This window comes from Balaenoptera ricei, chromosome 10 (genome assembly GCF_028023285.1).
Source record: "Balaenoptera ricei isolate mBalRic1 chromosome 10, mBalRic1.hap2, whole genome shotgun sequence".
NCBI classification, from domain to species: Eukaryota; Metazoa; Chordata; class Mammalia; order Artiodactyla; family Balaenopteridae; genus Balaenoptera; species Balaenoptera ricei.
In genome coordinates this window covers 7414770-7428451 of record NC_082648.1, presented here as the reverse complement: position 1 = coordinate 7428451, position 13682 = coordinate 7414770, and the positions used below count along the sequence as shown (strand labels likewise).

The following is a 13682-nucleotide window of genomic DNA, read 5'->3' as shown; positions in this document are numbered from 1 at the left end:
AAGGTACTTTAGTTTCACATTCAGGCAGAGGGGCAGGGTTCCCTGTGGCAGGCCATTACGTATGCTTACAGCTATAGACAGCATCCTTTTAGTGATTATAATAACAAAAGCAACAAAAAGCAAAGGTAAAAGAAATAGATTTTGCTCTTCCCTGTTACAGATGGGCACAGATAGGTTACTAAGTGGTGCTTGCAGTGATGGAGGTGGCGGTGGAGGTGCCCCGGGTGCCTCCATCAACAAGGGAGGAGCAGGTGGTGCTGGGCAAAATTAGGGCTACATGGATTCATAACAGCCAGCATTGTAAAATCTTCATCCAACTTTTCATTTGGAATCCTGGAATCCTCCACCATTGGAGGAAGAGATCTTTTCTTTTCTCTTTGTACCATCAGTCTACTACCTGGCTGCTCACTTTTTGTTTGTTTGTTTGTTTTTCTTTTTTCCGTGCCTCGTGGCATGTGGAATCTTAGTTCCCCAACCAGGAATGGAACCTGTGCCCCCTGCAGTGGAAGCGCAGAATCCTAATCACTGGACCGCCAGGGAAGTCCCTCACTTTCTTTATTATGTAATTGCATAATTGCTTGAACATACGGGATCTCCCTTGCCTTCCATTCCTGTGACAAAATGATTCTAGCTGGAGAATGATACAAGAATTTAGCCTACTATACAAAGGCCACCTCTACTCACTTTCAAGAATGTACATTGGCCAAACAGAATTACAATAAAATATGATTCTTTTTTTAGTCATAGGTTTATAACTATAGGTCCACCAGTCTGCCAGAATTTTCCCCAGGGGGCTGTTGGATGGAATCAAAGAAGTGCTTCCCTTATTCAGTCAGAAAAACATTCATGCGGGCACAGACCAAAAGCAAATCAGAATCCTCACCAGCAAACGGGAGCCTCAAACCAGAACAACAAAACCAAACAGCACAAAGCTCAAACTGACTTCCAAGGCCCACTAAGCTCAAATTGGCTTCCAAGTCCCACTAAGCCCGTGACTTTAGTCCAAGAGGCGCCTTCCAAATGGGATTCCTGAAATGGGGAATCCCCCCAATGGGAACCAGGAGTTCCCCAAACAGACAAGGTCAAAGGGGCCTCGGAGTGCAAGCTGGGGGACTTACCCTAATGCTGGCCAAGGTGTTGCAACGTTCCAAATGTAGTTTTCCTTCTTCCCCAAAATAATTCCTCGGAGTAAGAAGTTCAGGCTGGTGGGAGGAGGAAGAAGGGAGTGTACTTGAGGCGAAGGTGGCCTTGGCAGATGCTAGGGCGACCCCATTTCTCCCTCCACTCCCGCCTTGTTGTTCTGACTGCCAGCATGGTGGGCTGGGTATAACCCGGGCTCGACCTTTCCAAACAACAGGTCCCAGGCGATCTGGCCTTTTAAGGAGTCCTCCAACCCTCCGCTCTGTATAAGAGGCTGGCATGAACCTCAGAGCTTCCGATCGAGCCAAGGGACCCCAGTGGGGCCGTCCCTGAGTTTTTCCCCCATATGAGCCACCAAATTTGTTGCCTAAACCCAGACTCTGTACACTGGGATCAAATTGAATCTCCGAGACAGAGTTTTGGGTGAAGCAGAAAAAAATAGCTTTATTGCTTTGCCAGGCAAAGGGGGCCACAGTGGGCTTAATGCCCTCAAGACTGTGTGTCTTCCTTGGAGGGGGCAGTGAGGAGTAATGGTTCAAGGAGCAGAGTGGTTGATAAAGATCAGGGTATGTTCAGGGTCTGCATTCTTTTCCATCCAGAGATCATCTGAAGACCATCAAGGCTGGCATCAGGTGGTCTCGTGATGGGCTTCTGTGATTCTCGAGGTTATTGAACTGTGATCTTCTCTTTGGGATGAAGAATGCTTACAAAGAGGGGAGTATAAAGGGGAGTGTTCAAAAGAGAAAAATACCAGGTGCAATGATAAAACTAAGCAGAAACCAAACAGGTCATCTGAAAAGCAAGTCAAAGTGAGTTAAAACATTCACCTGCACATGCCTATTTATAGACCAATCTAACTGGACATTTAAGATTCTAAAAAGAAGTAGGATAATATGGCAACAAAGCCAGGAGGCCAGTAATGCATGTTTCTCTCTAGTTTCATGTGTGACATCAGGAGATAACTTGATTAACTCAGGAGTGAATAAAACTGCCAACAGCAGAACTACTAGCGGAAGGAAATAGCCACTCTCTTTTTAATAATTTAAAAAAATAACATGAAGGTATTAAACACAGACACCACCCCCCCCCCCCAAATCAAAATCTATTTCTTCAACTCAGGAAATCTGTGAGTAACAGACACACACCACCCCCCCCCCAAATCAAAATCTATTTCTTCAACTCAGGAAATCTGTCAGTAACAGACACACACCCCCCCCAAATCAAAATCTATTTCTTCAACTCAGGAAACTGTCAGTAACAATTCAGTTCAATTCAGAAGTAAATTTAGCAAAGCAGCCTCAGGAATTGTGGTCAGTCAGGTTGGTGATACATTATTGCAATTTCAGTAATTAACCCAAAGAACTCAAGTTTTAAGGTAAGAAAGGTCATGAAAGAAAGGTTGATCATCATCAGGCTGGTGTCAGAACAGGATTATCATAGTCAATGTCGTACTCAGTCAAAAAAAAAAAAAAAAAAAAAAAAAAGTAGAGAGTTCCCTGGTGGCCTAGTGGTTAGGATTCAGGCTTTCATTGCGGTGCCCCGGGTTCAATCCCTGGTTGGGGAGCTGAGATCCTGAAAGCCGAGGCGTGGCCAAAAAAAAAGTAGTATCAAAAGTGAGGTACATGCAGCCTGGGGGACATACACCTTGAAACATCTGGGTGGGGGAAAGAAAATATTAGAACTTCTATCCCTGAGACACTGAGATGAGGGAAGAAAGCATTAGAACTTCTGTTTAAAACTTTTAAAGTACCATATAGTAATATAGTAGTTAATTAATATAATTTGAATAATTAAGTATTCATATATTGTGGTATATGCTAATTCCCACTTAATATTCAATATAGTAACATAGTCATTAATTATTATAATTTGAATAATTAAATATTCACATATTGGGGTGTATGCTAATTTTTCACTTATAGATATTTGAATAATTTATAGCCAAATAAGCTAGATTTTAAGCACTATGGTGAAAGTGACCATCTATCTTTATTTCCCAAGACCTAGTACAGTAATTGGCATATAATAGACAATAAATAATAAAAGTAAAACTAGAGATTTACTTCAGAAATAATCTGCCCAACAGGATGATTTGTAATGTTTGACCAACATGATTTGGGATCACCCCAATCAATATGAGCAGCTTACATACTCAAGAAAATAGACCTGGCATGGAATATTACAAATAAGAAAGCCAGAATTCAACCAAGCATATTGTTGGATTCCTTATTGAAGTATATTAATAGGAGCGGCATGGTCTGAAATGACTAGAATTCCTCTAGTATCTGGATCTGGAGGTTCATGAATCTTGCCATTTAGATTTCAACTAACTCCCTTCCTCTAATTTCCTAATACACATTCGGATGACTACTTGTGCACTTTTATTTTTAATGTAACCCAGTATGCTGGCTGGCCCTCTTCCCTTGGCATCTTATCGTAAACTCACACACTGATAACTGGTTTACATGTGAAATTTTTATGACTTTTGCTTATGCTAATCAGACTTCCTTGTTCAGGTCTGAGGGTACATCCAAAAATCCTGGCTTCTCAAAACAGAGGATACAGCTGGGACCGCAGTGGCAAAGCAAAACAACCATGGATCTTTCTTCTGTTCCATTAATTTCTTAGCTCTTAAACAAATATAATCTGAAAGTGCTTTGTAAACATGTTGGTTACTACTGTTGGCTTTGTCCCGATTGTTCCACTAACTTGTTCTGAATGATGGTTTGTCCAAAGTCATCTTCTCACTGATACCATCAGAACAGTGTTTCTCATTCCAATGACACGCTTGACAAGCTGAGTGCGTTTTTTTTTTTTTGGCAGCGCTGCGCTTATGCAGGATCTTAATTCCCTAACCAGGGATCGAACCCATGCCCCCTGCAGGGGGAACACCAAGTCTTAACCACTGGACTGCCAGCGAAGTCCCTGAGTGCATTTTAAAGATCACTTTTGGGACTTCCCTGGTGGTGCAGTGGTTAAGAATCCACCTGCCAATGCAGCAGACACGGGTTCAAGCCCTGGTCCGGGAAGATCCCACATGCCGCGGAGCAACTAAGCCCGTGTGCCACAGCTACTGAGCCTGCACTTTAGAGCCCGCGAGCCACAACTACTGAGCCTGCATGCTGCAACTACTGAAGCCTGTGCACCTAGAGCCTGTGCTCCGCAACAAGAGAAGCCACTGCAATGAGAAGCCCATGCACCGCAAGGAAGAGTAGCCCCCGCTCACCACAACTAGAGAAAGCCCGCCCACTCGCGGCAATGAAGACCAACGCAGCCAAAAATAAATAAATAAATAAAATTAAAAAAAAAAAAAGATTACTTCTGTTTGTGTTCAAGATGTGCATTTAGAGTTGTTACAATCTCTGTAGTTTCTTCTCCATTGTCCTTACAAATTGTGTATATTCACGGCTGCCCTACACCAAAGTCCTAGACAAATAGATTGCCAAGAGATTTTGTATCCACTCTACAGAAATGATTGTTAACAGTCTGTGTGAATGTCCTTAGTGTCCAATAACAGCATAATGGATAAACCAGTTGTGTAATATGCATGTAATGGATTACTATCCAGCTATGAAAAAAATCAGTTATATTCATACCCGTATCAACCTATAAGAATTTCTGAAATAATAAATTAAGAGAAAAAAAGGATTAGAAAAATACACTGCAATATTGTTTCTATAAAGTTTACATATTTGTGAAGCAACACTTTATAATGTCTATGGATCCAAATATATGTAGTAAAATTATAAAGAAATGAATGGGAAAGGTGGACACCAAACTCAGGATGGTGGTTTCATTAGGAGGATGGGAAAAGAGACTGGGAGGGTTATGCAGGCGTTTTTGCATATATTTGTAATATAGTTAAATTATAATAATCTACATTTTAAAATTTTTAAATAAAAACAAAAGATCAGGTTAAAAATGATAGCAATAATACAGGTAAGAATGGTGAGGTTGATTTAAGGTACTGACAATCGGAATTAAAGAAACGACTAAATAAAGCAGTGATTCACAGACTTTTCCTCTTCAATTCTCCAAACAAGAGAAGTAAGTGACCTCATACTTCCTGATATAACCCAAAGTATCCTACCAACTCTAGAGTTTTACATTTGAAGTCCATGTGAATTTTGCATTTTACCCCATAATTATGCATATTTGTTTTAAGATCAATATATTTTATTTAATATATGTCTTCTATTAATTATAGAAGAGTCAACTTATACTTTTAACCCTGTAATTTCATGTCTGAAATTTTTCTAAGGAGATGGGGACAAAATGTGGAGAATGATTTGTGAACAGTCATAACACTATTCCACCATGAAAATTGCAAATAACACAATGTCCAATGATAAACATTCTTTTATGTAAAATATGTATCTAAATAATTGTATATAATACAGTCATTAAATTAACTATGTAGATGTTGGTGATTTGAAAAAAATTTCCATAAGTGAATACAAGAAGATACAAAATTATATGTACGCTCTGATCTTAGCTATAGGAATCATATATAATATTCATAAAAGACCAGAAGGAAATATAGATATCAATATAGATTTCAAGTACTCTTTTGATATATTTTTCTACATTATTTTATATATATATATATTTTTTTTAAGTTCATTTATTTATTTATTTGGGTGCACGGGATCTTTAGTTGCGGCATGCTGGATCTAGTTCCCTGACCAGGGATCGAACCCAGGCCCCCTGCATTGGGAGTGCGGAGTCTTACCACCAGGGAAGTCCCTATATATATACATATATATATATACATACATATATATATATATATATATATATATGTATATATATATTTTTTTAAGTAACACTGTTAGCATAGCATATTGAGGTCTGGCAAGGAAAGTTGATTTTATTTTATTTTTTTAAACTTTATTCTATTCTATTTATTTTTCTGCAGTTGTGCCGTGCTGCTTGTGGGATCTTAGTTCCCCAACTATGGATTGAACCTGGGCCTCGGTGGTGAAAGTGCTGAGTCCTAACCACTGGACCGCCAGGGAATTCACAAAGTAGATGACTTTAGAAAAATTGGGTATTTAGCTGCTCTGAATCTCAGCTTCTTTATCTATGAAACATAAATAATAATGTTTACCTCAAAGACCAGTGAAATATATTTATAAGGAACACACAGAATAATGCCTGCCCATAATAGGCGATCAATAAATGACTGTTTCCTTCTATCTAGAATCTAATATACTCCCATGAGCGTAATGCAGAAAATTAACTAAGATCATTAAGGCTGTGTGTGTGTGTGTATGTAAGTGTAACTTGGGACATCATTAATCACGATGGATTTTCCAAGAAGACAAATTGTAAACATAAATATACTGACAATTCAGAGCCAAAGGTCATAAGCCAGATAGTTTTATTAGAACATTTACCCCGAGAACACCCCTTCTGTTCTATTGCTGACAGTCTAGCCACACCCGCACTCATCAACTACCATGTTTTCATAATGCCGTAGAATGACATTGTCATCGTTGTCCTGATAGAGCATGGAGATGGGGGACAGCTTGGTGGGAATGCAGACAGCCTGGGGAACTGCTGGGTCAATGGCGTGCATCAGCGCTTGCATGAAAGCATAATTGGAGCTGTTGAGGGAGGTGGTCAGTGAGAAAGGACAATCTCCATGGCAGTAATTTGCCATGAAACCCTTGGGGGCGATGATCCACTTGTGCCAACCCAGGTCCCGGAAGTTGATGAACAGCTGATGACGATGGCAGAGGTTCTTGCAAGAAGCTTTAGAGGCAGGGATGGCTGCTCTCCTTTTGCGGGTAGGAGGGGGGCACTGCTCAGGGTTGAGGGTGACCACCAACAGGGAAGCGTGAAGAGAACGTCTCAGTCTGGCGCAGGTGTCCTCAAGCTGAAAATTCACCCCAGAGGCTCTACCTCCTTTGACCAGTATCTCTAGGAACAAACCTAAGATCTTTTGGGGGCAATTATTCCTCTTAGCCACATCCAACAGATTGAAGTGAACGACACCTTGAGGCCACGGTACTGACTGCAGTGCGAACAGTTTACCTGTCTTTGGGGTGGCCTGGCCCCGCACGTGTGGCTCCTGGACCAGGGACAGAGCCAATTCCAGTTCTGGTCCCAGGTTATAGTAAGTGTTGGGCCCCAAGTCCAGGCCCAGCTGGGCCATTGTTAACTGCTCATCTTTAATCGCAGACAGGTTAAAGGAGAGGAGCTTCTGTAGGCGGGAGCAGGCTTGGGAAAGGCTCTCAGAGTAAAGGAAGAAACCTAGATGGGGACAGAGAGATGTGAGTCACCTCCACCTGTGTGATGTAACATGTCAAATGTTGTATGTATATCCACATATACAAAACAAGGGCAGGAAATTCTCAGCCATACTTAAACTCTGCCATTTGGGAGGATTTGTTTCTCTCACTCCTCATTTATGGCCAGAGGTTCTTATCTTCATATTGCAGGTCCCCAAGGGATCCTGAATAGAATTTAGAAGGTCTATAATCTTGGATGGGAATAAGAATCACATCTTTATCTTCACGAAACTCTAAGTGACATTTAGCATTTCTTTCAATTATGAATATAGGCAACAAATCCCAATAATATTGTAAGGGCCTATGACACTGTTACCAATAAAAATCATAGGTATGTTCATATATTAAGTTGTTGCAAATAGCTTAAAATAACATTTATGCTCGAACTACTTTGAATTGATGGTATAGTCCCTTCTTTAGATCTTGTTATTTGTTGCATGAATAAAACATCATATGCATTACTATACACACATTCTTTTTTTTTAAATTAATTAATTTATTTATTTATTTATTTATTTATTTATGGCTCTGTTGGGTCTTCGTTTCTGTGCGAGGGCTTTCTCTAGTTGCGGCAAGCGGGGGCCACTCTTCATCGTGGTGCGCGGGCCTCTTCACTATCGCGGCCTCTCTTGTTGCAGAGCACAGGCTCCAGACGTTCAGGCTCAGCAATTGTGGCTCACGGGCCTAGTTGCTCCGCGGCATGTGGGATCTTCCCAGACCAGGGCTCGAACCCGTGTCCCCTGCATTGGCAGGCAGATTCTCAACCACTGCGCCACCAGGGAAGCCCCACACATTCATTTTTAAAATATTTCTATAAATGTATTTCAGGATTTAATTGATTTCTTTTAAAATTCTAACTATTGTATCTTAGGCATATAAACCTTTTTCTGAGAAGGGGTTCATTGGCTTCAACTGCCAGCTAAAGGGACCTATGGCACAAAAACGTTTAAGAACGTCCTACGCTGTCAGGTGTTGTAACCACTTAGATTTACTTCAAAACAAACACCTGTCATCCAGCCAAGGCTGGCCCTCTGGAGCTCCCTTATGTTTCATCCTTAGGTAATTCTTATCTAAAGCCCACAGTTTTCAATGTCAATAATTTCTAGTCTTATACTTTTGAATACTTCTCCCACTTCACTGGAAATTGAGATGCAATGTGATTCTTCAATTTCTCCACATGGACCCCCTTCTCTGTATCTTTTGAAATTGTGCTGAACTCTCCCTGTTTTCAAAGCTAATGTCTCTGCTTAGATTTTCAAACATCACCTACTCCTCTAGGAAAAGGCCCAATAGAGGATACATTTACCCTTTGGTTTGTTTGTTTTCCATCTTCAATTTTTCTCTCTCCACAAATAACTTCTTTGACCTGATGCCACCATTTTGTTTGGTAGGGTGGCTCTACCCTAAGAGCTTTTCTAAGGTCATTCATCTTGTGGAGAAATTACAATGGAAACCCAGGTATTCTAACCATTCCACCACAATGCCTCTTCACGCTCATTTAAAAAACAACAAAATTAAAAAGCATTTAAAATTACCCAGGTTCCTGTTCAAGTCTACTGTATCATCTCTCCGTTTCTTTTCATTGACCATCTTCTTAAAAAGATTAGTCTATGTTTGCTGTCTCTGCTGCTTACCATATATTCTTGCTATTGTCCAACTCTCTTACCCTTGCTGGTCCGCTGAAATAAACATCTTTAAGTGTTGACTAACTAGCAAATGCAGGGATGTTTTCACAGTGCTTATCCTTCTCAACCTCTCTAACAGTTGATCTCTCCTGTTCACAGCTTTAATTCTAACATATTAGTCTCACTTTTTACTCTTATCGCTAAATCACATTCCTTAGGCGTGAAAAAAAAAACCCAAAAGACAGAGAGGAAAAAATGAACAGATTTGAAAACATGAAAATAAAAAACTTCTATACTCAAAAGACATCATTAACAAAATTAAAATCAGAAAGAACAACCAAGAATACTTGTAATATGTCTATAAAGAGCTTTTACAAATGATTAAGAGGCCTCACAAATCATTAAGGAAAAGAATCCTCAATAGGAAAAGGGTCATAATGTATAAATAATGTATACATTATTTAATGTATAAATTTGAAAATTTAATGTATAAATTTTCAAATAATAATACAATTATTTGAAAAATAAAAATGAATGATTCACATTTTAAGATAATAAACATGATAAATATAGTCAACACTGCTGTATGTCGTGTATAAAAGAGTAAGTAAATTCTAAGTTTTTAGCACAAGGAAAAAATTTTTTTTCTATTTCTGTAACTTTGTATCTATCTGAGACAGTGGATGTTCGCTATACTTGTTGGGTTTTTTGTTGTTGTTGTTTTGGCTGCACAGCACGGCTTGTGGGATTTTAGTTCCCCAATCAGGGATCGAACCTAAGCTATGGCAGTGAAAGCGCCAAGTCCTAACCACTGGACCGCCAGGGACTTCCCTCACTATACTTATGGAGATAATTGTTTTGTGATATACGTAAATCAAATCATTGTGCTGTACACCTTAGACTTATACAGCTCTGTATGTCAATTATATCTCAATAAAGCTGAAGAAAAAAAAGACTATATTCTAAGTCTTAAATAAATAAGCAAATAAATAAATGATTCATTATCCATTTGAAAGGGCATCATTCCACCTTATTAAAGAAACATATTAAAACAACGAGATCATGTTTTGCTACCAGATTAACAAAAATTAAAAGCTAAAAGAGTGTTGTTACCTAATGGCCAGCCAGTGCAGCATGGGTAAGTCCACTGTCACATACGAACAGAATAAAATCCTATACAGCAATGAAAATGAACTACAAATACACACAACATGGATAAATCTCACAAATGTAATGTTGAGTGAAAGAAGCCAGACACGAAAATGGATACATTCCACAGTTCCACTTACATGAAGTTCAAAAACAGGCAAAACTAATACGTAATGTTAGATGTCAGGAGAGCAGTTACCCTTGTAGAGAAGTAGTGATTAACCGAAGGGGGCATGAAAGATCCTCTGGGGTGCTGGTCATGTACTGTTTCTTGATCTGTGTGCTAGTTATTCTGCAAAACTTCACTGAGCTGTTCTGTACAATTTATGCACTTTTCTGAATGTACACTTTACTTCAATAAGTTTCTATTTTAAAGAGACTACTGTCAAAGTTAAGTGAGAATTCTCACACACTCAATGTGGAGTATAAATTTTAAAGATATTTGCTGTACATCGAAAGTATAAATGTAAAAAAAAAAAAACAGTATAAATGTGCCTACTCTTTGATACAACAATCCCCTTCTAAGAACTTATCCAGGGAAATAATAGAAAAAGTGAAATAGAAAAAGCACGCACACACACGCAAAATGGATATAAAGCTGCACTATTTATAATATGTTTATGTTCATCAACAGGGCATCAGTTACATAAATTGTAGCATGTCTACACAATGGAATATCATATAACCATTAAAACAGGGATAAGTTGACTATATGTTCTGACTTGAACGAAATGTTCATAATATTGGAGGAATGTATAGTATGATCCCATTTATAAAAAAATATTACAAGTTTATATTATATATATGCAAAGAAGAAAAGTCTGGAAGAATATACATCAACTATTAATGGTGGTTTTCTCTAGGGGGAGCATTAGGGAGGAGTGATAATGAGATCGTGTCCTTTTCCTGTACCGTTAGATAGAATTTTGATCATCACAAAAATTAAAAGTTTTTTTTTCTATGGTGGAGGGAAGGAAGTAGCCTCAGCTATTTCCTACTCTCTCCTTGGAAAACCTTTCATACCAGCTCCCCTCACCTCTTAACCTTCCTCCAGGAATTGTCCCTGAAGCCCCACCCCCAAGGCGACTAACGTGACACTTAGCACAATGTATGGAAGTCATCTGTTTGTTGATGTGTCTTCTATAAACTCTTAAAAAGCTGACTTTATCATTCATCTCTGTACTCTCATGGTCTTACACAGCTGCCGGCACTTAGTAGGCATCCAATAAATGCTTCTTGGACTCAAATCTTATTTCCAGTTGCTGTAAAACTAACCAACCAGGGCTCTCAATTCCTCCCACCTCAACCACCTGGGAGGCTATATAGAAATGGAGATTACAACACCCATCTCTGCTTTGAATAAGAATCAGGTGGGGGGCACTTCCCTGGTGTCGCAGTGGTTAAGAATCCGCCTGCCAATGCAGGGGACACGGGTTTGAGCCCTGGTCCAGGAAGACCCCACATGCCGTGGAGCAACTAAGCCCGTGTGCCACAGCTACTGAGCCTGCGCCCTAGAGCCCGTGAGCCACAACTACTGAGCCCACGTGCCACAGCTTCTGAAGCCCGCGCGCCTAGAGCCCGTGCTCCACAACAAGAGAAGCCACCACAATGAGAAGCCTGTGCGCTGCAATGAAGAGTAGTCCCCCCTCGCCGCAACTAGAGAAAGCCTGCGCGCAGCAACGAAGACCCAACACAGCCAAAAATAAATAAATAAATTTTTTTTTAAAGCAAAGAATCGGGTGGGGGCGTGAGGGTCAGGAACTAGGCTGGAGAATCAACTTTTAACAGTTGATCTGGGTAATTTTTGGTGGGTGGTCAGTTTGGCAAATTATTGAATTATCTGAAGGGTATGACAATGGCATATATTATCGCCTTGTATTTACAAATCAAGAATAGCCTTTTCTACCCATCAAAAGTAATGGGGAGGTGTGGAGCTGGAAGCAAAAGTCCCGGGCAAACTGAGCTCAGAGGACCAGGATGAGTAAATTTTGGGCTCAGGAGTGGGAGACTGAGCCCTAATTCCACCCTCACACCTCCACCTAAATTGTAGCACAAAGCTGTTGATTCAGAAAAAACCATTTTGAATCCTGGCTTTGTTCACACACTAGCTGTATGATCTCGAATAGGTTACAGGTTATCTACTGTCTGAGCCTCAATTTCCTTATTGTTAAAAACTTGATAAGAATACCTGCCTTCCTCTCAGGACAGTGGTTGGGATAAAGTAAGATAAAATGTGTAAATTACCAGTACGTGGCCGTCCATGAACCCCTCGGTAATTGTTACTTCCCCTTTATTCCTTTCTTCACACCAGATTCATCTCTAGGAAAGACTCCAATGTCCTCACCTTGATCTGAGAGAAGTCGGAGTATGTTCCCACTGACACCCAGCTCCTTCACGTAGCACAAGTCTTGAGAGACGCCGGTAGTTGCTGCTGCCTCTTGATCCTGGAAAATTCTCTTCAAGATGGAAGGCACAGGTTGGAACTTCTTGGGTGAAGGCTCTTTGTCTAAGCCCAGAGATTGGAGAAAGACATGTTCTTGGAATTGGAATGTCTGGCCCAAGGCCAGGATTAACAGGAGGCCTAGAGCCAAGCCTGGCAGTGAAGGAAACATGGCCCCTGAGCCGAGGTGAAGCTGGCTAGTGGGGCTGCCGAGAGCTCTAGCGCCTAACTGCCCAGCAATTCAGGTGCTGCTAATTTATCTGATGTGAGATAATCAGGTGTGAATTGCTCTCTTCCCAGCTCCTCAAAGGCAATTGGATACAAAAGGACAGATTTTTTTTTTCTCTTCCCCACCTCTGCTCTCCCAGAAAAAAATTCACAAAAGAAAGATTACCCACGCATGGACCTAACTCTACAACAATCTGAGATTTGTCAGCAGTAGACTGAGTGGAAAGGAGATACACATTTATTCTTTTAACAAACATTTATTAAGCATCTATTATGTGCAAGGCGCTGAGATGGGTGCTAGGAACATATTATTAGTAATTGAAAGTCTTGTCATTCATAGTCTAATTAGACAAATACACAGGTAGAGTTCTACTAAACTATAGCCACAGCCAGGTGGAAAAACAAACCGGGGAGGGAAAACCCCTCCTGGGGAGGTTGATCTACACTCCCCATCTGTTTTCAGCTCTAGGACTGAATTTTGTTCCACTAACTTTGACCTTCCTGATTAAAAGTCAGAAATCAGACTGGCTGGGTAATTCTGGTTCCAGTACTTATTAGCTCTGTGACATTGGACATTCCTAAATTTTGTTTTCTCAACTGAAAAGAAAAACCTGCCTTCTAATTTGCCATAGGAATCTGATAAGATAATGTGTTTAAAGTGCTCGGCACAGAGCCTGCCAAAAGGTAGGCACACACAGTGTTCACGGTGGAGAAAACTTCAAAGCTTAGCAGACATTTTTCAGTAAGACATTCAGGGCTGAAGGAACTACACGTGTAAAGGCAAATAGGTTATTGAGCAGTCTA

General features: G+C 40.2%; 1 protein-coding gene across 1 annotated transcript; it reads right to left on the bottom strand.

Moving 5' to 3' along the window:
* Window positions 1–6546: 6546 nt before the first annotated feature.
* On the bottom strand, window positions 6547–12822 carry GDF3 (growth differentiation factor 3). Its single transcript, XM_059934454.1, has 2 exons — window positions 12555–12822; window positions 6547–7398 (listed from the first exon to the last, which is right to left on the bottom strand). Exons 1-2 carry the CDS (start codon window positions 12820–12822, stop codon window positions 6575–6577), a joined length of 1092 nt encoding a protein of 363 aa, XP_059790437.1. The 3' UTR covers window positions 6547–6574.
* Window positions 12823–13682: the final 860 nt, after the last annotated feature.